A 25,217-nucleotide genomic window follows, 5' to 3' on the forward strand; every position below is an offset into this window, starting at 1 on the left:
TCTCCCTTTCAAATGGAGTGCCTGTGTCTGGCAAGGCTGGGAAGGCTTATTGCGATTATATGATGAGTCATTATTAGTTTTTGGGTCCAATGAAAACTTCTCCTCTCTTCTTCTTTTCTTCTCTTTTCATCGCACTCCCTCTGCTCTCTCTTCCCATCTGTTCACCTCCTCTCTCTTTCTTTCCCTCTACTGTGTAAATGTCTGACTCGAGGGGGGGTTATAAGCTAATGCTGTACCATTTCAAGTCATGCAGCAGCTCTTTAACCCTTTAAAACCTAAGCCTCAAAATGTCCGCCTGGACTTTTTTGCTTATTTTGACTGAGAGGTGCGAGTGAAATTACCATAATGACACCATATCGGCTGTAAAGCGCAACGTCTCAGCTTTCAGAAACTGTTGGAATTTTTCCGATAGCATAATTATGGTGATCCAAAGTGCGCTTGCGCAAACGTGTCGCAGACGACACACTCTGTGTTAAAGGGTTAAGAACCGCTGCCAGAGTGACCCCGCCCTCTCCAGAACAAAAGAGACCTCACACTACTTACTCCTCTTTCTAATTAGCGTTGCCATTTGTGGGAATGTATATGGGGATGTCAGAGCGCTGCACAGTTGCTGCACAATAAGCACCACCAACACAGTTAGATGGGAACACTGTGATGACTGCGTGTACGGAACAGGAGGAGTTTGGGTGATGGAGTTACATTTAGCATTTGAAAATCAATCAATCTATTATCACACTAATTTTGAGACATTAATACATTTAAAGTCAACAAATAAAACCAAAGAGTTTGGCCTCTTAACTCCTTCTGGCGCCTGAACTGCATTTTTGTGACATTAAATCAGATTTTCCATAATACGCGATGGATTACTTCATGGCACAAACAAAGGTATTTTTAGAAACTGGGGTGAAACGGTCGAGCCTTTGAGTGTTTTTGTCTTTTCCTTTTTTTACACTTTATTTTACAGTTTTCCAGGTAGCCACAATTATCATGAAATATGTGGTTTTAATGTTTAATTATCTTTGAAAGGCTGAGAAAAACATTAAAAAGGGGAGTAAAATCAGGGGATAAGCAGTTGTGAAAGAGAGGGCGAGAAAAAAGGGGGACCAGGCGCAGTTGCACGCTCACGCTCGCACACATAAAATGTCCGCATAAAAATGAGGGAGCAAACACGGGACAACCGGCTTTGATGCACGTTTCCAACATATGTTCATTTCATTTTAACGCAGAACACCCAAGGTGAATTGTCACATCCTGGAACAGAGCAGTCCCTTCAGTTCTAGTGATCACAGAGAGTTCATTTGTTGTTTGAACACAGTCACAGTCATCACGCATGGCAGTAACTGTTCAACAGCGTCATTCCCCTATTCATTTAATACATGTCCAAATACATACGTTGTAAACAAACTTTTAATGGAATGGGGATCACATCGAACTTGCACACAGTGGGGTCCAAAAGTCTGAGACCACCAGTCAAGATATTTCTATTTTGCATTTGTTTCCAATGTAATACCATTTTTTTCATTACAAATGATAATATCAGCTCAACAGTTTGAGTGAAAAGTTTTTCAGAATTTCAGAAAATCTTATTATTTGGTACGCCCCCCCTTTTTGCTTTAATGACAGCGTGCACTCCAGCTGGCATTGACCCATGACCCATGTTATCCCAGCATGATTCTTCTTGTGATGTCACAGAATGCTTGGCTTTCTGAGTCTTCAAGCGCCCCCATAAATGTTCAATGAGGTTGAGGTCAGGTGACTGTGGAGGAGAGTCCATGACAGTCAGGACTCCTCTGTCTTCTGTGGTCTTCAAGAAGTTCTTGCAGAGCTTTGAGGTGTGTTTGGGGTCTTTATCCTGCTGCAGTATGAGTCCCTCTCCACAAAGATGCAAACCAGTGGGTACAGCATGTCTCTGAATAATGGTGTGAGTGGTACTTCTCCTCTGTCAGGGTGTAGTCGATTTGATGCAGGTGTCCAACACCCGAGTAAGCAAACCCCTCGTCTCCTTACATACACCCTTCTTTTACCGCCATCAATCTCTAACTTGGATACATCAGTAAAAAGGACTTTTTCCTGCCATCCACAGCTGATCCAGTTCCTGCACTGCCCCCTTACAAACCTTTATGATTTGACACTGAGAAAGCCCCTCTTTGCTCAGAATAACAATTTGACTTCTGACCCTCTTCGTTCGAATGCCGTGTTTCCCACTATCACAATGCTACTTAGTAAACAATGATCTGCTGGAAACTTGAGGCACAGCCATATTAATAACAGGTAAACACTGGCTGCAAGCTGAGTGAATTGAAGGAGCCTCCGGTGAGTAGATCAGATCCACCTGAGTGTCATCTGAACGCATGCCTCGATGGAAGGGATACAACTCAAAGAACTCTGACATTTTCTACGAAGGAGTTAAGTTGGTCGATGCCACAAATTTGCTTAAATTTGATTGCTGACCTACAAATAGTGCAGAATCAAAATATTTCTTCTTCATTTTACATGTCATAACTTCTTGTATTTTTTAAATGTTTCTGAATCCTCCAACTTTGTGATTATTTCCAGGTTTACCTGACAATATCTGAGATTTTCAATGTGGTCTCAGACTTTTGGACCCCACTGCATGTGTGCCTGTAGTGCAGTGCTTGCAGTGCGTAGTGTGTGTACCACCGCTGCGTGCTTTGACCTTTGACACATAACTGTACAGCACTTTAGTGAACACACACGCGCACACACACACGCATGCACACTCACGTATATCCGTACAAATGTCCACTCTCAGCCACCACACATACTCAACAATATGTCACTTTTGTGAAGTTTCAATATAAACTGTGCTTAGATAAAGGCACACGAGCACTCACCATCTGCATGCTCTCCCGTCTTTCATCTGTGTGTTTTTATGAATGACTGTGGAAGCCTCTGTTCAGTCTCCAGTTTGTACTACTGCAGCCTAGCAGACCTCCTGATCTGCAGATGACAGGTCTTTGGAGAACCCAGCCCTCCAAATGTTCTGCGCACTTCCCCAACTCATGAAATGTGGCATATGTATGGTGAGCTCATGTAAGAAAGTGCTTGTGTGTGTCTGTGTGTGTCTGTGTGTGTGTGTGTGTGTGTGTGTGTGTGTGTGTGTGTGTGTGTGTGTGTGTGGGTGGGTGGGTGGCCCGACCTACCCACTGGCCTGACAGCGGTAGCTGAGCTGAACCAACTGATCAGGGATATCATGAGCAGAACGTAGATATAGGATGAAGCAAGTGGCAGAGGGAAGATAAGAGATGAAGGAAAAGAAGGATAGGTTGTGGTAAGGATGGTGAGAAGGACAAAATCAGTGATGAAGAGTGGATGAAAGGAACGAGGATACAAATGTACTAAGAACCTCGTCATGAAAGTAGGGATAGTAACAACTCTCATGTCAGCCTCACTGTACTCACCCCTTCCCCTTCCCTCCTCTACTCTTCATTCTTTACTCTGTCCCTCCACATCTGCTGCTGAGAGCAGTAGGCCCTGTTGTGCTTGGTTAGACTTCCAGGCCCCAGACTCTCAGAGAAGAGAGCGTGGAGCCGTACCTCTCTCGCAGTGCAGTTTGGTCGGGTATGGCAGACAGCTGTTGGCCCTGTCCCTGGACGGCTGCTGGATCGGCGTTAGCAGCTCTTCCTGGACATGTTTGAAATGGCCCAGCTGTAATGTATTGTGCTTCTTTTCATTTGATTTATGCTTATTTATGGAGGGCCTCCCTGTAATGTGTGCGCTAACAGGCGTGCATGTGTGTGAGTGAGCAATAGCGAGCAAAAATGTTTGGAGTAGAGAAAGCTACTCATATGTCCGTGCACCTTTACTTTTGAGGGACCCTCAGTGGTGGTGGTGGTGGTGGTGGTGGTGGTGGTGGGGGGGGGTTGTTGGCTGCAGAAGCGAAACATTTGAAATCCAGAAATTAGCTCACTGTGAAAGAGCGTTGCTTTCCTCCCTTTCTTTCCCTCTTTCTCTTCTCTACAGAACACTGAGTGAATGCATGAATAACCGAAAGCATCACATCACATTCCCTTGCCTTCCTCTCATGTTTTCCACTCTTGTTTTTGGCTTTGTTGTTGTTTAAAGCTAAGGCCTCTTTTCATGTGAACACATGATAAATAGTTGAGAACACTTGACGCCGAGCCTTCAGTTTTTCCTAAGCGTGGTGAGTTTTCAGGGGAAATTGATGACACAACTCAACTTTCCTCTGTGGGTGTTTCTTTGGGAGTTTTGTTGTTATGGATAACAAATGTGTACAGTGAAGCACGTGTACGAGCATGCTGTGCCTTTCAAATAATCAGCCATCGAACAGAAAAATGAACACATAGGTTTGACATCACTTTTACGAAATGAGGCCTCTCCGAATGACAAGTACAACATCTAAAAGAAAGAAATGGGAATGTATAGTTGTCCATTTCTGGCTAATATTTCCTCCTTCTCTCTTTCCTTCTCGCTCAACTTTAACTAGGTTTAGTGTCACATAACTACAAAGCTGCCAAGTCAAATCATGGTAATGGCCTCAGAAGTCAGAACGACATGAGGAACTCCCCAGTGCAGCTGTTTGAGTCAGACCTTGGCAAAATTACATTTGAATCTGGTTTCAAATATTAAGACTACTTGTGGTGTGTTAGGTTTATCTTTTAAGGCACTCAATTGGCACAGTAGACCACTTCATGTATTGAAAGTGTATTCAGATATTTTCACATAAAGCTGTGTCTACCGTGTGTAAAGTAAGAAAGAACTTTCTCTTAACGCTCAAAGAAGACAGAAATACATTGATTGACAGGAGAATCCTGCGTTTCAGTTTTTCCTTACATTAGATTGCATTTGATCCCAATTGGTGTGAATTCCTTCAAAATGCAATATCTAGCTGTGCAACTTAAAGTCCTCTGTTTTTCTCTTCTTCTCTGCTTCTGTCACTCTCCAGGTTCAGCTATTGTACGAGCTCCTCCTCAGCTGGAGCTCTACATGGGCTCGTCTCCATAGGCACGGCATCTTGCGCCAGTCCTCCAGCATCCCAGAACCCCCTGCTGGTGCCGCTCCGTCCTCCCCAGTGCGCAGCAGTGCTGGCACCGCCCTACCAGACACCAGCACCTGCAGCCCCTCTGCAGATTTTGGATCCCCCACTGAGGTTTGTTTTTCTCTCCCAGCTACACATTTCATTTAGTTCAGTGTTTTTATGAGGGTTTTTTTTAAGTTGTGGTTTTTCATGTGAAAGCCTCACCTTATAATCAGAAAAAAAAAACTTCTTCATGGGCTTCATTTACTCTTGCATTGAAATGGTTCACTATTTTGTTCATTTATGTATTTATTGCTTTATCTTCCTGCTGCTTTTGCTCTTTTTACCATATTACGCAGCGCAGTTGAAACTTTTTTGTCATCCAGTCAGTGTCGTTCTGCACCACTCCTTTCATGTTATGCTACTTGATTAATAAGAGGGCCTAATGACGACACCCTGCCAACACCAAACTAGAAGCTTTTATTTTTTACATCTAAGGTGCTATGAGTCATGCAATAACACATGCTATTTAAGCCGTTGTTGTATACATAATTCTGCTGCTGATTTATGATTTTAAGTTTGAATATTGTATTTTTTTATTGTTATGAGTAGTTGAGTCAGTCCTAACACATGCAATTTGTCTAAAGGAAATCTGTTTTGTTTGGGAAGGATTTTCAAAGCTGGAAAAATCTCATCAGCGCTTGTGTTTCTTACATTATGTTTTCTTACCCAGAACAGATACTCCAGATAGGCTGCGAGCACTGTTTGATTTGTGTAAGCTGGGGCTTGATTGAGTATAAACCTGCCTCTTAATTTGGGGAAAACAATAACCTGTATTTACATTTTTTGCTCAGATAAAATATCAAACCCAGAGAGTGAAGTATGAAGCGTGGCAGTGCGCGCAGGCATGAGCAAAGCCAATGGAAAAAGCACAGTCAAGAGTTTTCAGGGGGGGCAACAACAAATTTGAGTGTTATTTTTCCTTTGTCCCTTGGTGAGGCTTAGCCTAGGCTTGGATAATGTGGCAGGAGTTTTTTCTCCCGTCTAGTACAGTAGCAGTGACAATGACTAGCCGGGGGTCCACGGCCTTGGGGCCTTAGCAACCAAGGCCTTGTGTAAAATGTATGTGTATGTTAGTGTGAGGTAGGAACATAGTGTGCATAAAAATGATGGTGTTGATGAGTGTTTGTGTTGTTAAGCAGTGGCAACTGGCCCAGGATTCAATGCTCTTTGACCACAAGGGCCCTGTCAGCAATGTCGGGCCCCTGTGATCACAGCGCGGCCATCATACCGCCCGGAGAGGCAATAAAGTGTGTCTGTGTGAGTACATACACAGGAAAAAAAAAAACGTGTTTCATATGTCGATGTGCATCTGCGTCTGCATTTGTTTCCGTGCGATCAACATGTGCATGCTCTTGCGTCATTTGTGAACCCACAGAAGTGGCAGCACTTTGGTACGGCAGTGGGGGCCCTATGGTATAGTGCGTCTGTAACAAGGCCACAGAGGCCCCTGACAGCCCACTTGTCACTGTTTACCTAAGTACAAACACTGGTAGAAGTGTTTAGTCCTCCGGGAGGCTGGGTGATTGAGCAAGAATGTAGGAGCTGTTTTGATAAGTTTCAGCAGTAGTGGCAGCAGTCTCTCCCCAACAACCCCGCTCCCCACCCTACTGCTCAGTCCTCCACTTCTTCAACTACATCCACCCGCTCCCCACCTCGCCTTACAGCCCCTTCCCAACCATTATTCTGTGACATTTCCACATACATGTTTGTTTTTCTAGTGTTTATGAATTGATACAACATAGTATTTATTCAACAGGGTCTTCAGTCTTTTTTCTCCTTTCCCGTCCCTCTCATGTTGATCCCGACCATAATAACCATAATCAACTTGAACCTTGGCACCATCTCTCCCACTACCCCTTCTTCCTTTCTCTTACTCCACCTCTGTCTGCAGCTTTACCCCACCTCTCTCGCTCAGTCATTTCTTTTTTAATCTTTTTATTTCTATCACTAAACCTATCCTTTGTACCCTCCCAACTTTTCTCCATCCTTCCACCTGTCCACCTAAACCCTTCCCTCTTCCCACTCGTCTTTCATAATCTGCCTTTTCCTCCATCTTCCTTTGACACTTCCCAGCCCGCTGTTGTCTTCCAATGTTTGGGTCTCTCTGATGAGCAAAGACAAACTGTGCAAAGAAAATAAACCCGGATCCTCCGCACGTTTATAGCGCAGAGGCCCAAGAATTAAACTGTATACTTTTCAACTTGGCTTGTGGAGGTGTGGGAAAATAGCTCCCTCTTGAATGGGTGTATGGGTCTGTGTGTGTTTGGGGCCCCAATCTGGCAGCTCAGGAACATAGCAGAGGCCACCTCTACAAACACCACACCACTACATCTGTTCTTCAAGGCCTCACCTTGATAAGCGGAGGAGGGGGAATTTTCCTACACCGATAAAAGACATGAACTTTGGCTTTTTGGAAGTTATTACTGATCTTAAATTTCGTTTTACAGTTTTTATTTCCTCATTTACTTTTTCGTCTCATCTGCTTTAAAAAACAGGAACAACTGTGCATGTTATGTCATTGACTCTGAATTTCATTTGCTAATTTTACTTAATGATGCAAAATTGCAGTTGTAGGATGAGATGTTCAGTTGAAAGTAGCCTTCTTTTAACAACAGCATCTTTCTCAATTTGGGTTTTTCAGTCGGTCTCAAATTCCACATATGCATTAAAATGTCTTGACAGTCTTACTACAAAATGTACATACCCTGGATTTTGGTGTATAACATTTCAAATCAAATACATCTTTTGGGCTTTATTTATTTTTCTTATTTCAATCCATTCACAGTTGGCAAGATTCCTCAATTCAAAGTCTTAAAAAGTCTTGTGTGATTCTGAAAAACGCAGGGATGTCAGTCTGTTAATAATTTCTCTTTCTTCTGACCCTGGTAAAATCAGCTTGAGAGTTTGTAAGTGACAGCAGCGGTTCTGGCTGGGAAGCAGGAGCAGTCGGGTGTCCGATGCTCCAGCGTAACCACGCTACAGTACACAGTGGTCTGAGCTTCCCACCGCGCCAGCGGCTGGCTCCTGTTTCCACACATGACATTACAGAGCCTAATCCTACCGACTGGCCAGAACTGTAAACTAAACACTCCTAACCACACACACACACACACACACACACACACACACACACGTACACACAGTGTGCTATGTTTTGACTCCCGCTCAGCAAGAATTAGTCCCCAAATGGCAGTTGACACTAGAATATCTCTCATTGAGACTGACTGAACACCATTACTACTGGGCTCATATTACTCACTGCCAGTCACCGTTATTACACACACACAGACACGCACACTCGCACCTTGACTGTTTGGTTCCATGGAAATGCATAATGACACTGCATGACACTTAATTGGAACAAATGGTAATTCTGGAGTGATTCAGTGTTGTTTTTTGTGGTATTTTTCTTCATATTGTACTTAAGTTAATCATTTTGAGGTTTATGAAGCTGTATATAATGTTATATATACGGTTATATAATATATGTAATATATGACTATTTCAGCCTGCAGAGCTTTCAGTGTCCTCCAGCCTAAGTTCATGCTTGTGTTTCTGGTGCATTTCTTTGTTTATGTTTTGTCTGATAGATTTTAAATCTTAAATCCTTGAAGAAAATGCTTCAACATATATGTTTCACTTTGCTTCACTTAGAGCTAATGCTTCCTGTGGAGCACATGCTTCTCATCAGTTTCTCGTGGTGCCCATACTCTGTAATGTTGAATCTATTTTTGAATCAGCATAATCCTTCATTTATTTATATAATTGTCATCCGTTGTTATTGAGCTCTGCTGTCAGCCACCCTCAACTGTGCGATTTAAATTAAATTTGCAAATTAGTGTGGGGCCCTCATCTCTCCCCTCAGCTGTGGAACAGGGACATAGTTTCCTCATCTGGATCCTCTTTAAGACACTGTAATCAGCCCAGCAGCTGTGGGGTTTCTAATTGAGAAGGTTGATAACCTCCTCACCAACCACAGCCATGCTCGATAACCATGACACAATCTGTCATTACCACGCTGCGATGGGAGAAGCTGTGGAAAAAGTGAAACCCCGCAATGCCAGAGCTGCAAATTGCCATATTGTTTGTTTGCAGGCTTTTCACGTTCCGAGTCAGCCACGCAGATACATGTTTGGAAAACAGATTTACCAGGAAGAGAGCTAGAGAAATAAAAAATGTCCCCAGTGCTGTCATCCTCAGTGCCTTGCCAAACCTCCAGTAATGAGATGAGAGCTCACAGAAGGCAGCCTCCTCCGCCGCATCCTGCTCGCCTCTCCACCTCAACCCCCCCCCCCCACCTCCGCCCCCGCCTCCGGTCCTCACTTCCCATTCTCTCCCAGGCTTCAAGACGTGTGTGTCCTGGCGCACTTGAGTGAAAGCAGGCCATGTGGGTGCTGGTGGCTTAGTTTGGGGTTAACACCAGTGACAGCTCCACACAATGGTCCTTTTCCCCCCGCATCGCTCAGCTCTGAGGGGAGTTCTGCTCACCAGACACTGATGTCATCTAGACACCAGAAGGCTCAAAAAGCTGGTTGTTGCTTTGTTATGGCTACATGCGCAGCGACGACACTTTCAAACATACATACACATTCACCGAACACATGGTTGGATAGACGGACAGACAAACTAACAGAAATGAAATGCAGACTTCAGAATTTGAAGGTGAATGTGATTTGCGCATATGTTCTTTGATTTGAATTCTGTCACAGTCTTCAAGTTTATGTGGTAGTGCCAAGTTTTGCCTCAAATCATGGTGCGTTACCATCTTACCAGCCCTGATTGAGCAGGTCCTGTTTTGGGTCCCTAGGGTGACTCGGTGCCTGCCGGAGACGACGGTCCGTTCGCCGACACAGTGACTCTGGAGCAGAAAACTAGCAGCATTGGTGGAACCAGCGGGAAGGTCAGCCTTTGGATGCAGTGGATGTTACCCAAGGTCACGGTTAAGCTGTTTGCTCCTGACCCAGCTGCCAAAAAGACAGGTACCCCAACCTTGACAAAATACTTATGCCTCTTTTTTTTTTTTCGTAAATTCAATGAATTTCAGTACAAAAAGACTGAATTCATTATTCAATTAGATTTTAGATCTGATGAATCTGTGTTATAAGACGAAAGAGAAAACTTTCATGTGTACTTGTTTTTAATGCGTCAGTCTGAAAGAGTGCAGAAAGCTATTCAGAGTTTTTACAGTCTGGCTGTATGAACACTTTAAGTGATCAGCTCCTGACTCTTTTCTCATCTCTTTTCTCATTGAAATGTTCAAGCACTTGGGGGGGGGGGGCAGCTGGAGAGAAGGAGGGATGGAGGGAAAAGACAAATAAATAAATGTGTGATGCGAACCGCCTCTTGTCCCCTTTAGATTTACTGGGGCGATGAAAGGCTAGGTTTACCTTTAATTGGTGGCTGTAATATTTAGCATCTGCCAACCAGATCGCCCAGCTTAAGGTCTTTAATGGTGGAAACGGAATGTTTTGGAGGACATCACAGAGATGGTTTGACTTACAGACATCCTAAATAGGCATTACTTTGGATTTGGGCTTAATGTGCGCCATCTGAGTTGCGAGATGAACTTACCACTGGATTTTCTGTGTGCAACACATATTAAGCAAGTTATTGAAAACAAGAATTGTGTGTGTGCAACATATTAGACGCCTAATATCACCAAGTACATTCTTGGAGATAAGTAAGCCACAGATACGACTGTTGACAATCTGCTATGATGTAATATGTTTTTCAACTGCAAAGGAAATAAGATTCTTGTCTCTCCAGAGAAATGGAAAAACAGCCATTCCAGACGTATTGGTTCTCGGGTATAATGTTATGCTATTATGTGTTGGAAGATTAGAGGTAGAAATTCAAGCATGAGTCTCCAGAGGCTCTGCTAAAGACACAAATCAGTGGTACACTTTCCTTCTTTTAAGATGAACTATGTAAGACATAGGGACTAAGGATTTCCAGTGCTCTTACAGGGTGGGTTTAGAAAGCTCATACATCAATATCAACACCGTGTTAGGAGAATATGAGTTTCTGAGTATCTAACTACTGGGGAGAGTTATTTCCACACAGTATCCACAATAAAGCTGACAAGCCTTGTGTTTCAATTTTAATAAGCCATTAGGAACCTCTGCGTTTCTCAGAATCACCACAAGGCAACAGTACAACAACAACCATAGTTTCACATGCATGAAGTCCATTTTCCCAAGCTAGCCTGTGATTGTGGGACCGTCTCTGTGGAAACAATGAGAGGGAACCGACAGTTAAGCTCACAGGCTCGCTTCAATACAAAGTTAATCAGTCCTGTGAAGCTTACTCACTTTGCCTGCAGTGGGTGGTTTTGTTTGCACACAAGGTGCACTGAGGCATGCACACACACACACATTTTAATGAATACACACTCAGAAGAGTCTACATGAACATTCAGTATTGTGTAAACACACACACACACACACACTATTATGACAGGCCAAGGGATCTTATTCATACTTTGCCTTCTTATCACGTATTTCAAGGCGTACAGTCCAGGTCCTTGGCCGTAGAAATGAAGGAAATGAAACGTCCTCTACTGAAGTCCGAGTTCAGCTCTATTGCCTGTTTCGCCAAGTGCAATGGGTGGTCGTACAACATGCTAAAACAGAGGGAGAAACTCACAATTGAGTTAATGCCTAATGAATGTGTGTATTTCCACTGTGATTCACTTCATGGTCTTAAAATGTAATGTTTGTTTGGTTTGTGTTTCTGTCAGAGATCTGTGTCATCAGTGAGCTAGAAGACCTGAGCGCCTCAGTAGATGTCCAGGATGTTTATACAAAGATCAAATGCAAAGTCGTCAGCTTCAACATTGACCACTACAGATGCAGGTAGAGTACATCTCGTACACGTAAACACACAACAATCTTTAAGTCAAAAGCTGGGGCCCTCCAGTTTGAGGACAGTCTCTATCCACCAGGTCACCCTACTGCCCCCCCCCCCCCCCCAAACCTCACAGTCCAAGAGTCTTAACACTGACTTGCGGTCACACACTTTACCACCAATACCCCTAACACTTTGTCTATTCCCACTTCTGCTTATATGGGTGATTTTTTCGGATTATCACCTCAGCGTCATCGTCTGTCCAGCCAGCTGTTGCGGTCGTGACCACAGACAGGCAGATGGACCGACAGACGGACGGGCTGAAAGGGCTCTGGGCTGGCCCAACTCTGACTCACAAAGCAGAGGAGTTCAGTCAGTCCGTCAGTCATTTTCTCTGAGCCTGCGGTGTCTGAATCGATTCACAGAAACATTAACACGTTGTTAGGGGAGGAAAACCACCGGGCGATGTTCCACTGCATCCTTATGGTAATCTCTCTCCCCACGTCAAGTTCCAGTCAAAATGGAGTAATTTAGCTCTGGGCTCTGAAATTATGAAATCACATACTGCAGCGTGGTGAAACTGAAGCTGTGACTAAAATGTGTTTTTTTTTCACCCTGCCCTATACAATACATTCTTCCCATCAATTAAAGAATGGCCTCGTTTCCAATATCTTAATCCGTATTTCTTCCTCCTTGCCTTGATCACATACCTCTGTGATGGAGTCAGCAGCTGCGAGTGTGCGCTGTGTACGTGCCTGAGGTCTTGCTCTGTTGGGAAGGAGACCACTTAGCAGGAGGCAATTCCCCCTGTCTCTGTCTGAGGAGATAATGTAACAGCGATCTCTAACACTCCAGCATGTTGCATCCAGCGTCCAGTGTGTTCGCGTGTGTTTTCAGGCCTGTGTGCGTACGTGCCTGGGTAGATATGTTCCTATAAGTGCCTCCTTCTCTCATCGAGCCAGACAGTGAAAGAGAGATGGACCTTCCAGGGCCCTCCGCCCGTATTGAACCCCATCATTAGCAATCAATGCTCTCACCACTGGTATGATAATAGATATTGATTCTGATTTGCCAGATTTTGAAAGCACCATAGCCCTTTCCTATCACAGTAAACACAGGTCAGAGGAACTGAGGCGATCGCTTTGCAAGCTTCTCACAGACCTCCCTGTTTCACTGTAGTCAGTTGATTTATATTCTGTCAGGCCACATGTGCTACATACAGTGTGGAGTATCACCCTAAGCCAGGACAATGTCAGCGGTTAGACAGTTTTAGAGCGTGAAGGTGTCGTGGGTCATTATATCACACCACTCTGCTCTCCACAGGTGTGTGTCCAATTGCTTCTGAGACGGAGCCAACCTTAATCTTTTTAGTAGACCTCTATGCCTTCCTAAGTAGATAATGGGGCAATTTTCTCATTCCTAGGTTATTTCAGTTTAATGTGCATTTAACAACATGGTCTCAACACACTTTTAACCGACCAAAGTTCTGGCAGGCAGAAGCACTCCATCATCCAAGCCAGGTTACATCCGTGGCTGTTTGGGACACAGTTGAGGACCTCTGGGCTCCTGGCCCACTCTAATCTGTATCATCCACATATACAAGAGAGCCCACAGGGGTTGGAGTCCATATTAATCATTCTGAACAGATAATTGTTAGGTATTTCATCACCCAGCCCAGGTTATATGTGTGCGTTGGGTCAGATTAAATCAAGCTTGACAGAGAAAATGTCTCATCTGGCCTCAGCTATCTCACTGCTGGAAAATGAATGGAAAGTTAGATAGGGCAGGCAAATATGGGAGGTGAGTATATAATTGAATCCCTGATTGTATCAAAATAAGAGGAGGGCTAGAAAGGGTGGAGGAGGGAGGGAAAATGACAGGGAGTCCCCCGGGGAATATGAAATAGGTGATCCTTGTAGGTGTGGGGCTCACTCATCACGGAGCAGGAGGAGGTGAATTAAAGGAAAACATGAAGCAAGGAGGTGATTGGGTATTCGGGGGGGGGGGTGTTTCCTGTCCGGTGGGAAGTTTTAGAAATTAGTAAGCTTCTTCTCCTTATTTTAGCCAGGTCTCCCTTAGCAACGGTGCTCCTTGAAGTCCTCTGAAACTCAGAGATGCCCGCCCCCAGCCCCACCGCCCCCGAGAGAGGATGGCCGGTGACAGTTCACCCTTATTCGCTCCAAGGAGCAGCTCACACAAATTGGAGCTGATGTCTTCCAGCTGTTCCGCAAATGGCTCGGAGCGAAGGATGACTGGATGGGCGCAGAGAGAGAGAGAGAGAGAGAGAGAGAGAGAGAGAGAAGAGAGGGATGATAGGAGAGATGAAGAGCTGTGGGGGGTCCATCTGTATTAGTCACTCTTACAGCTGAGAGGGGGATTACAAAGAGATATTCACATAGGCACACACAGAAAGAACTGACGCACAACGATAACGACACGCACATACATACACACTCACCAATAGGCCTGCTCCTCTCTCTCTCTCACTGAACTCCCAGTATTCTGGTGGGGCGTAATGAAGAGGGAGGGGGGCGTTAAAGAAAGGATGCAGATGGTGTTGAAGCATTTCCATTGTGTGAAACATTTTGCCATACACGTGTTGCGCACGATTTGGCATCCTTAGAGCAGCTCTAATAATGCTGTGCATGTATGTGTTTGTGTGTTTTAAACACAGATTTAATGTTTATGTTGTGCTGCAAATTGAGAACGATAATTGTTGTTGCCTGTATTCATGTTAACTTCTTTTGATGTCTGCTCTACAGGTGCTTTCTGCTTCTTATGGATGGCCTCAACAGAAAATCTAATGTCACAAAAAATAGTTATGCATCTGATTATTTATGTTTATATAATTCCCAAGTTAATATATGTGCTGCATCTTTATGCATATCTCAAAGCGCTGTCTAAAATTCAATTCAGTCATTTTACATACATCATTTACCTGCTTTGAAGTTTCGATGTATGCTTCCAGGCTGCATAAAGTTTGATAAAAATGTTAGTATCAGCCTGTGGTTCACTTATCTTAATGCAATTTTGTAGCTATTGTTGCTATTAAAGAGATCTAATCAGTCCCTGCTGCAACAGTATGAGTAGTCCCAGATGCCCAAGTTAAGCTTGGCCTTGTGTGTCTCTGCAGGCCAGGGCAGGGCTGGCGCTCTGGCCACTATGAAGGACTCATTCTCCAGTGCAAGGAGACAGCCGTGGTGAGGCTTCTGCCTGTCCCAAACCAGCCATAGCAGCCTTAGGCCTCGATATACTGTGCCTCTGCCATTCTGCTGCTCCTAATCAAGGTCCCTCCTCTCTGCTCATGCTGGACAGACAGGAAAATAAAGGACGTCACGAGGGAACACAATTTGTTTTTGGCTATAAAATAGGGTGTCCACAAGTGTAATATTTTGATACACCCAACAATTTACATGAAAGCAGATTAAAATGACAAATTAACTCCATTTTCAGTGCAACATTCCCCTGTCTCTCCAGTGGCTCTGATTGGCTAAATAATCAAACCAATAAAATCTGGTGACAAAGGTTCTTCTGTGTGTGTGTGTGTGTGTGTGTGTGTGTGTGTGTGTGTGTGTGTGTGTGTGTGTGGGAGGAGCCTTGGACATGGGCCTCCATTCTCTTGTTCTGGTGATGGTCTTATACTGGTACCTAAGGAATGAAAATGTGTTGGATAGAGCAGTGTTCGCATTATTTAAGCAGTTTAATGAAGCAGTAGAAGATTGAAGATTTTTCTCAGCGTTTTTTTCTTGTGTATGTGTCAGGGATTTTTCCTCTAAATTGTACTTTTTCCATTCAAAACACTGCTCATCCCAGAATTAAACAGTTGCTCCACTGCTCTTTTTACTGCGTAGTATAAGACCATTCCACAGTTTCTCAGCTGGTTCAAGCTGGCGCAGCTTCCTTTGGTTTTGATCAGTTTGCTCTATATTAAATTTTTCCAGAACGTTTCATGCTTTTCTGTCTTTTCTTCCCTGTTTGTCTTTTTTCCCATCTGTCTCTTTCTCTATATATGTAATTATCTTCTTACCTTCTCTGTCCCTTTCGGCTTCTATTTTCTCTCTCTCTCTCTCTCTCCTCACCTCCAGTACGGAGGAGGGTGTTCGTAGCTCGGGCGGCTGTGGAGGAGTGGTCCTGTCTTGCACTGACAAGCTGAACAGACGCACTATGTTGGTTCGACCCGTCAGCAAGCAAGACACTTTCAGCCACTTCTCTGGCTTTTTCCCTCCTGTAAGAATCCAGCTCTTCCCCCTTTTAGATAGACTCTGCTCAACCTCCGTTAACAGTGGCTTAAAAGAGCTGTGTGTGCTCCTCAGAGATGTTTCAGAAGCCGGCGCTTGAATTTGGTTTTAAACAATTGTAGTGTTGTTTGGAAATGTTCAACTTGGACTACACTGTAGTCACAGTGACAATCACAAATTTATAAAAACGGATCTAAAAATCCCTCTATAGGTAGTTTGATAACACACTTTGTCTCTGAGGAATGTACTCTCCCAGCATCTCCCAAAAGGATGCAGATGTTATCAGTTTTTCAGTTAATAGATTATTTTAGTAACAGCTATAAAGTCCACTGTTACTGGATGTTTTTGCAGACTTTACCCTGATGTCTTAAATAGACCTGCCTTTCTTTAAATCATGCAACAGTTGAAGATTATTTTCTTTTACGGAAGGTATATTTAAGAATTGCTTTGCAAGTCACCATAAGATTGGAGATCTGTCTTTTCAGATAAATGACAAATAATTAAGCCTTAGAGGGCAGCTGCAGTCATTAATTGGTTTTATAAGAATGTATGCATCTTGATGATCCAACCTAAAATACTGTTCAGAATATGAACACATTTGCTCTATAACCCTATTTCAGCTAGTAGCGTCAGCTTGGCTTTTTTAGAGTTGTATATGAGAACACTGAGGGCTGTTTTTTTGGCTGAGGTTAAGCCTGAAATGCAAGGGTTAAGTTTTAAATAGAGCACAGTTGAAGGTAAAAGCTAGTTTTTTCAAAGTGATCCGTATCAAATTGATTCTATTTTCTGTAAATCTGGCCCAGTTTCTTGATAAACATTTAAGATTTGTCATTTAATTGGACGAGTTTTGCTAATAATCTATATTATTTTTAGCCAGGCTTAACCCTCATCCAGGAAATCAGACCAAAATAATGTTTAACTGAACAGTTAAAGTTCTTGAATGACGCGTATGTATAATGAAGCGTCTTGTCTCACCGCTGGCCAGACGGCAGCCAAGGTCCTGGAGGGCTCTCACCAGCAGCACGGCTTCCTGTCGATCACCTACACCCAGGCTGTCACCAAAAATGTCCGTCACAAACTCACCACCCGGCCTGAGCGGCCAACGCGCAGCAGTGCTACCACAGCCAGTCAGCGGGTGACCACTGATCCTCTGGCAGACGGCGCACCTCAGTACCTGAGAGAAATCCTGCTCACAGCCCAGCCCTTTGATGTGGTGCTATCCTGTCCCCTATTGGCTACTGTAGCAGGGGTGTTCCAGGTAGACAAAAACTGCATTACTGTGTAGTATTTCATGCATGCATTTATGTCGATATTGAAAGCAATGATTCTAGATTCATTTTGCAGTAATTTTAGTCTTAGTCAAAGCAATTAAAAACTAAAAATAATTTATGTCATTCATAGAAGAAATAGTTTGTACCAGTTAAAAGCCTGAAGGACGAATTAAAATTAAGGTTATTAAAACAAATTTACCTTAAACTCTTACACATTGGATGCATTTTGAAAAGCTACTCCATGACAGGGATTTATTTACTCTTTTGTTATTTGCTATTTTGTTATCTGTTTTATCATTTTTATTTTCCACTTAATGTCTTTTCAGGCTACGGTACCAAGACGCTACAGAGAGCGTGGGAAGTCAGCAGGTCAGCCAATGAGAAGCCACACACTGACCTCTCGGTGTTTGCCCCTCATCTACATCAACACCAGTGTGATCAGGGTCGTCTGCCCCGGGGCACAAGACAAACATACAGCTTCAGGTAAGAGGAGAACTACTTGTCGCTTTTGAATGCACACTTGTGTTGTTCTTCCCCGTCATGGCCGACCAGACTTAGCAGAGCCGCCACATTAGCATGCAGAGACGTTTGCTAAGAGAAATAGTTGAGGTTTCCGAAGAACCAACCACAGTCATATACACTCCTACAGAATATAAAATCATTGTTAGAATGTCAGAGATGGCCGTTTGTTTTGTCTGCTGGTAGTAATGACTAATAGTGGTAAGGCTTTACTTTTAAGGCTCTGTAAGGTGTGTGTACTGTGTATGTTCTTGTCCCACAGTATTTGCACGTATGTGTACCATGTATCACATTTGTGTCTCACACTGTGTATTTGATTTTGTGTCTCTGTGTGTCCCAGTAGATCCCCATGAGAAAAAAGAAGACACCCTGGTGTTAAAGCTGGGTTCCCTCAGCATGGCTCCTCAGGCTGATAACCCCCTGACCCGCACCGTGCTGCGGAAAGACATCTACCAGTAAGACAAACCCTCTCCTCACCTCAACCTCGCTGCTGAATTGACATTGTAGGGTTATGTGGTAGACAGAAAAATGCATATTTACTGTGTTCGTTAGAAAAGCAATATTCAAGTCCACCACTTATGGCTTTGTTTTAGTGAAACATTTACAGAAATTCTTTTGATAATTTCTGCAGTAAGTATAAAAATATACATTTTAACTGTCAGGTCTGACTCCTCTCGTGTTATTAAATCTCATCACAGTTTCACAGCTTTGTCACATTCTGATTTGAAAACACACACCACTTGCACAAAACTTGCTATTTGACCACAGTTCATTAAAGGTAGCACTTAAATTTGTCTGACCTCAAGTTACACTCCATAAAACCTGTTGTGAGGCAGGTGTTTTCGGGGGGGTGCAATGGTGCACTTCTGTGTCCTCATGATGTTTGCTGTCTCATGGGAGGTTTTTTAGGGTACAGCGGGTGATAGCGCCACATAGTGGTTAAGCTGCCCCAGCTATAACAGAGAGCATTGAGTGACACCTTGGGGGTCCGCCGGGCCCTCCAGCTGAAACACAAGACTGTTGACACAAGCCCCCCGTGCCATGTGGATCAAAGCTGCTAGGCAGGGAAAATCTGGACTTCTGAGGGAAATAGCTCAGTGCAAAACACATTTCCCTGCTATAGGCAGCTAAGAGAATCTGGATTGTGTCATAGCTGCCTCGAAACCGCAGCCCCACAGTGTGCGCGCGCGTGTGTGTGTGTGTGTGTGAGAGAGAGCAGTTGTGTGAATGGGCAGATATGGAGCTGGCAAACACATGTAATGAGAGAGATAAAAGCGGTGCCAAATGCTTTGTGCAGCTGCAAGTGAGACGTGAGCTGACACAAGACGTGGAGTGGAAGCAAAGGAAAAAAAAAAAAAGAAGGTGGACAGCATAAGGAGAGGAGAGGCCACTTTAGGCTTCATTGTTGCCTTCAGTTGGTAGAAGTGTCATACGCAGGGAGATTGCATTGAGCAGGGAGGCAGAGGGGGTCTAGGCCTATGGGCACGTCTGACAACCATCGAGGCAATATGGAGGGGAATACTACACTCCGTCCAACATTGTCCAAATTTCTTCCAGAGTATCCGAGCTATCTCCTTCACAGTCTCATTTACTTGTTTGATGCACTGGAGCAAAGATGTTATTGATCAGTAACCATAGCTACTGTTTTGCAGGGACCTTGGGGGGAATTTTTTTTTTTTTTTTATATCCCCACTAGTTTCACACACTGTACAGTACTAAACATGTTTGGTCTTTGTTTTGGTACAAGTTAGTACAGCTAATGGGACGTAACTGCTCTGTTTCCTTGGAAACTGTGCCCAGATTTATTTTGTTGACATGTTGGCCATGTTGTTATCATGTCAGACGGTAAATGATGATCCTGTGGGCTTGGAAAATAATCTGGAGTTTTTTCTCAGACTTTCACCCCAAAAACCAGTTCGACCAGCTATGCAATTTCACCCCATATTGGCCAGTAATGTTCTGCCTCTGGTAGTTAGAGGATTGGTGGCTCTGTGGCTGTGGTGCCCACATCTGCTCATAGACATACGCTCCACCCTGGCCTGAACACACACATGCTACCATGTAGCCCTCCACACGCACATAGGCGTGCAATATACCCAGTCGGGCGCACATGCACTCCCAAACACAATAACTTGCCTCCACGCAGTCGTGCATTCACACCCAAATGTGCTACCACATACTGTACATATGCGCACAAAAATACACATATACATACTCCATCACAAACACTAGCAGCAGGCATGGCCATGTGTACAAACAGACCCACAGTCACTCACCCCCTTAACCTCCACACACAGAAGCCAAGAGTCACCACTTCCCTCTCTGCAGTGAAACCCAGGAATTATGTCCAACCACTCTCTGTGTTCATTCTTCCATTCCTAACCATGCATTATCCTCACCACCTTCCCTGTTCACATCTGCCCTCCAATTTAGGATGATCACACTCCTGAGTCACATGATTGATAACCCTGAGATCAGGGACGGGTTGACCATTACCAAGCACTGTTATGCGCTGAATTCCACTGCGTGTGCTCCCCCAAGTCGCATAGAGAAAGTCGTCGTGAGAGTCTGTAATCGTGCAAACCAATGTGTGCTTACAATCTATAACCAACTGAGGCTATAGGAAGAAATATGTCTGTGAGTGCCGGTAGCCATTTGCTGCAGTTCTGTTTAAAGCCCACCACTAATTACATCCGTTGTCATAATTGAATGACTGATCCAAGCAGCCATGCTGTTATTGTCTACTGTACATGCAGTGATTGCCTCACAGTGTCTACAACCATGATTTACTATAATGCCACCCTGGGAGAGAAGACAAGAGTGAAGGCTAAAATAGCGAGCATATGTAAACATCCCGATGGAGCATATCTTGAGACTAACGCTGTCTCTGACACACTTCAAAGCTCCTCAGCTTCCCTTTCGGCGTCAACATTTTCAGGGCACTGTGTGTATTTATCGTTACAGAGTACATAGATTTCTTCAAAGAAGGTAAAATAAACCTGTTTGACTGTAAAGCTGTAGATCGAAGTTGATATCCACCACCAGGTTCATTTGGTAACAATTAACACTGTTCCATTTGATCATGCGATGTTGTATTTTGTTTCCCTGAAGGAGAAGGTCCCCGGCGGCTTCTTCGCTAAGCAGGAATTATGACACAGAGCTATAGGCTTCCCCTCTTTCTCCCTCTCCATCTTCGGCTACAAGGCCGCTGTCAATTTACACAGCTGAAATCATTTTCCTGTCTTGAAAAAGCGGGCTTTTTCCAAGTACACGAGCGCCGGCCCGGGGAATGTCCAGCATGCATTCAGCCCTGACTTTCTTGTGGTTTGGGCCCTCTGTAAAATCTCACAGATCTTTCACTCCCCGCTCCTATTTTCTTTCATTCTCTCGGTTTCTCTCTCCTTTTTCCAATGAGAGTTTTTTTTCACGCATGGAACACAATTGAAAGCGTCTTGTACGCTGGGGTGAATGGGGACCACTCTTGCAAGTACCATGTATGTGGATTGGGCATAGAGACACATTTTAATTAAAATGTCTAGGTGCGAGGGTTAAAACAGTACATAAGTTTGCCAATATTTTGGCCCGATATTGACCTTTTATCAACTTCAGTAACTTTTAATGACGTGACATGCATATTTATTGATAAGAATTAAGCACTAAGTGGTTTGAAATAACTGATGATTAGCTAATTGCCTTTAACAGTGACTGTTGTTGCACATTCCTTAGTCATTAAGAATTACTTTTAATGTCATGAAGAATTACTTTTAATGACTGAGTTGTTTTTTTAACACACTATATTGTCTTTTAGCTGTTTTTGATTACCTTAGTTAATTTGCAGTTAAATATTTTGTACACCATATAAGTACATACAAGTAAATACATGAAATATTTTTATATTTAAAATCCCTACATATGTACATACATATAAACAAGTCTTTTTAGATGGCCCTATTATAAGCTTGTTACTGATTTTTACAATGCTGAGTTGGTATGTGGTAGTATGTAAAACATGTATGGATTTTGGAGTTTTATTTGCCACTAATGCGACGCTAAATCATTACATGATGAGCCTTTGGGTTCAGACGCCGTTAGACGAGCTCACTGCGGCCTCTAGTGCTATTAAAACAGCACTATCCCCGCACGTTGGCCTTCCACTACTGCTCTTGGTTACTTAGCCGGTGTTTGGTGTTAGAATGTAGAGGGAGTTTGGATTGACAGGTCAGCCCTCTCAATCTGTTAGTGATCACAAGACGTGTTTACGAACATTTAGTGCTTGAGTGAAAAACCGAGTTGAATAATTACCATCCAAAGAAGGTTTAAACGATGAAAGTTTGACTTAACCTTCTCGCATGTGTGTTTGCCCCTTCCTGTGTGCCTGCTTGCATCCATGTGTCTGCACATGTTTCTATGTGTCTGCATGTGTGTGTGTGTGTGTTTGTCTCTTAAAATAGCCTGCACATTTCCCGACATCCCCACACCTAGATGACACAGCTCTAGATTCCATCACATACTCGGTTACCTCATGGTCTGTCCGAGGGAGACTCAGGGAGCATCCCGCGGCCACAAAATATGTTTTTTGTTTTTTTGTTTTGATTAGTGCACATGCCTGCGTTTCTACGGTAACGGCGGAGAAGGCTGCTGTGTCAGTGGTGATGCAGAGCCAAGTCAACATGATGTGGCTGTATCAATGGACGCTGTTTCTATGTCTCTCCCTGCTCCTGTGTCTTTTTCTCACACACTTCAGTCCGTCCCTCTTTTTCTCACTTCTTCTTTCCTCCTCACATGTTTGTCTCTGGTGTTTGTGATCCATATCTTTAGCATTTATATACCCCCGTCACCTAACTTCTTACTACCCTTATCTTTTCTGTCTTTATTCTCTTCTCTCTCTCTTTTCAAGCAATCTTTTTCTTTGTTCTACACTTTTCTCTATCCTTTCGTATCTTCCTTCCCTCCTTCCTCTCTTCCGCCCTGCCCTCCCTCTGTCTAACCTTCTTTTTTAATGTGTAATGTAACTGTCTTCCTCTTTTAGTTATTTCCTTTCATGCACCCTTTTACCCTTCTCCCCTTTTGCTCTTTCGTTTTGGCTGCAGTATATGTACATGTCTAAATAGCTCGTTTTCATACTTCCATCCATTACTTTCCTTCTCTCTCACCTTCTGCTATCCCTTTACCCCCCCCCACCCCCCACCCCCCCCACCCACACACACACACACACACACACACACACACACACACACACACATCTCTTTTTCATTTCTTTCCCCTCTGTGTGTCGCCATGTGTATTTGTTATTTCCTTCCTGTCTCCCTTTTCCTCTCCGTCGCTCCAGTGTTGGTTAGACTGGTCCCAGTCCCAGCACACTGTGGTCAGTAAGCAAGCCCCTTATTGCTGTTGAATGGCTGCCTGGTTAAGCCCACATATAGGTCCTAATAAGTGGTTGTGATGGGGATCTCCCCTCCACAGATAAACACAGCCTGCCGAAGCCAGGACCCTGCCTGTTACTAATAAAAATCCCTGGCAGTACGTTATATGCACCCTTAGTAACATCCTTGTCATTGCCGTGTGTGTGTGGATACAGTGATGATGAAGTCCCCAGAGAGGTAGGAGAGAGGTGTACTAATCTTTCCTACTACCTTTGATTCACCTGGTCAGAAACCTTTGGGAGAGGAGTTGTATTCCTGTTGGTCCTCTAAATGGATCCATATTTTTATGACACTCATTTACAGAATTAAAAACTGGTTTTGCTGCGAACCTCGACAGAAAAGCCTGCAGTGTGGGGTCTTAAAGAGACATTGACTACCTAATTAGACATTGACTGAATAACTGTTTGTTTTACATTACAGTATTTCAGGTAGTCAGTGATGCAGATTTCAAAAATATCTCTCATAACAAATCAATAATTATGACTTCACAGATACAACTTAATTACAATAACCACGTAACCATATTGTGTGTGCAGAGAGATGCACGGGAAGACTACAGGGCATCACATCTGTCCTCTAATCACAGTTTGTCCATTCCGTTGTAGCAGAGGTTACGTTTCTGTTTGTATTCGTTTGAGGCAGCAGGAGTGAAAGCAAGGTGTGGAATAAAGCTGCTTATAGGCCTTCAGCACATCAGCTCTGTTCTAAGGTGCAGACCTGTCACAGCATCAGCAGCCACCTCTGTAAATTCACCACCGGTCACTGGGGTCCACATACTGCTGCTGCTGCTGTGTGAGTAGTAGGATTAGGAGACCCTGCGAGTTTTATGCATTCTAATCTCTTGTCCTCACTTTGGGGCAAAACAGTGAATGATCCTCTGAGGCGTCTGTATGACAGCTGCAGCTCTCTTACTTTCTTTTCTTTTCATATGAAATGCCATTCTGTTTTTTTTTTTTTAACGCTCTCAGCTGGTCTCCCTCTTTCTTGTCTCCCTCCTCATCTTTCTTCTCATAAAACCCCGAGTTCCCAGCAAATGATTCATTAGATGCTTCAGTGCACACTTGCCTCATCACTCACTTTAGTCGGTTGCCAAGTGCCCCATTTCCCCGTTTGTTTACACCAGCGGAAAGTGCGCCGGCTTTGCTTTGCTGCCGCAGTGGAGAAGGGCCGCTCGGGCCACACACGCTGACGCCCAGGACCTACACTTATATACACTGATTTAGGGGTTGCTTTAAAAACTCCCCCGGCTGCTGAGTAGGTTTAATGATAAACTCCTTTCAGAGGCAATGATGGCAATGATCGTAATATCTGTATCACCGGAATAAAAGAACTCGTATAAGTATGAGCCTTTTAAGCTGCCACTGCAGAACAGCCTAATTGATTTGCAGCTTTCCTTAGTGAACATTTTGCACGTTCTGGATTCACCAAAATTAAGTTTTGTAATAGCAGTGTTGAGAGGAGTTATGTTGTAGAGCTTCTCAGTTACTCCCTGCTCATGTAGTACATTGCTGCGCAGTGCTTTGAGGATGCAGAGTAGCGTTTAAGAACAGTAAACATGGTGTCTTTGGGGATTACCCAGCCAGCCATGAGCCATTTGAATCAAAGTTCTCTTTATCTATTTTGGTCTTTACTTTCAGGCTTTAAAAATATAATCAGAGGATCTTAATTCCGTAGTCTACACTTTTGCTCTTCTAAATGTTGTCTTTTTGTGAAAATATGCCAGTGTGTCATTAACACAGAACTGTGGGCAAAACCAAACCAACTTTGTAAATCTCTTTAATTGCACTGGTTCTTTTTTGGCTAACTATCTGATCTGATCTTTTAGTTGGTTCATATGTGTATTGATGTCATTACTGCC

At 43.7% G+C, this 25,217-nt stretch overlaps 1 protein-coding gene across 1 annotated transcript in view; it reads left to right on the plus strand.

Moving 5' to 3' along the window:
• The window catches only part of LOC139290685 (intermembrane lipid transfer protein VPS13B-like), a 307,621-nt gene that overhangs the window by 158,920 nt on the left and 123,484 nt on the right, over positions 1 to 25,217 (plus strand). The window contains exons 25-31 of the mRNA XM_070912524.1: positions 4,928 to 5,131; positions 9,870 to 10,041; positions 11,802 to 11,916; positions 15,042 to 15,108; positions 17,132 to 17,404; positions 17,744 to 17,900; positions 18,277 to 18,391. Of these exons, the coding sequence (XP_070768625.1) occupies positions 4,928 to 5,131; positions 9,870 to 10,041; positions 11,802 to 11,916; positions 15,042 to 15,108; positions 17,132 to 17,404; positions 17,744 to 17,900; positions 18,277 to 18,391 (1,103 nt within the window). The remainder of the gene's footprint in view (positions 1 to 4,927; positions 5,132 to 9,869; positions 10,042 to 11,801; positions 11,917 to 15,041; positions 15,109 to 17,131; positions 17,405 to 17,743; positions 17,901 to 18,276; positions 18,392 to 25,217) is intronic.

This window comes from Enoplosus armatus, chromosome 9 (assembly GCF_043641665.1).
Source record: "Enoplosus armatus isolate fEnoArm2 chromosome 9, fEnoArm2.hap1, whole genome shotgun sequence".
Taxonomy (NCBI): domain Eukaryota; kingdom Metazoa; phylum Chordata; class Actinopteri; order Centrarchiformes; family Enoplosidae; genus Enoplosus; species Enoplosus armatus.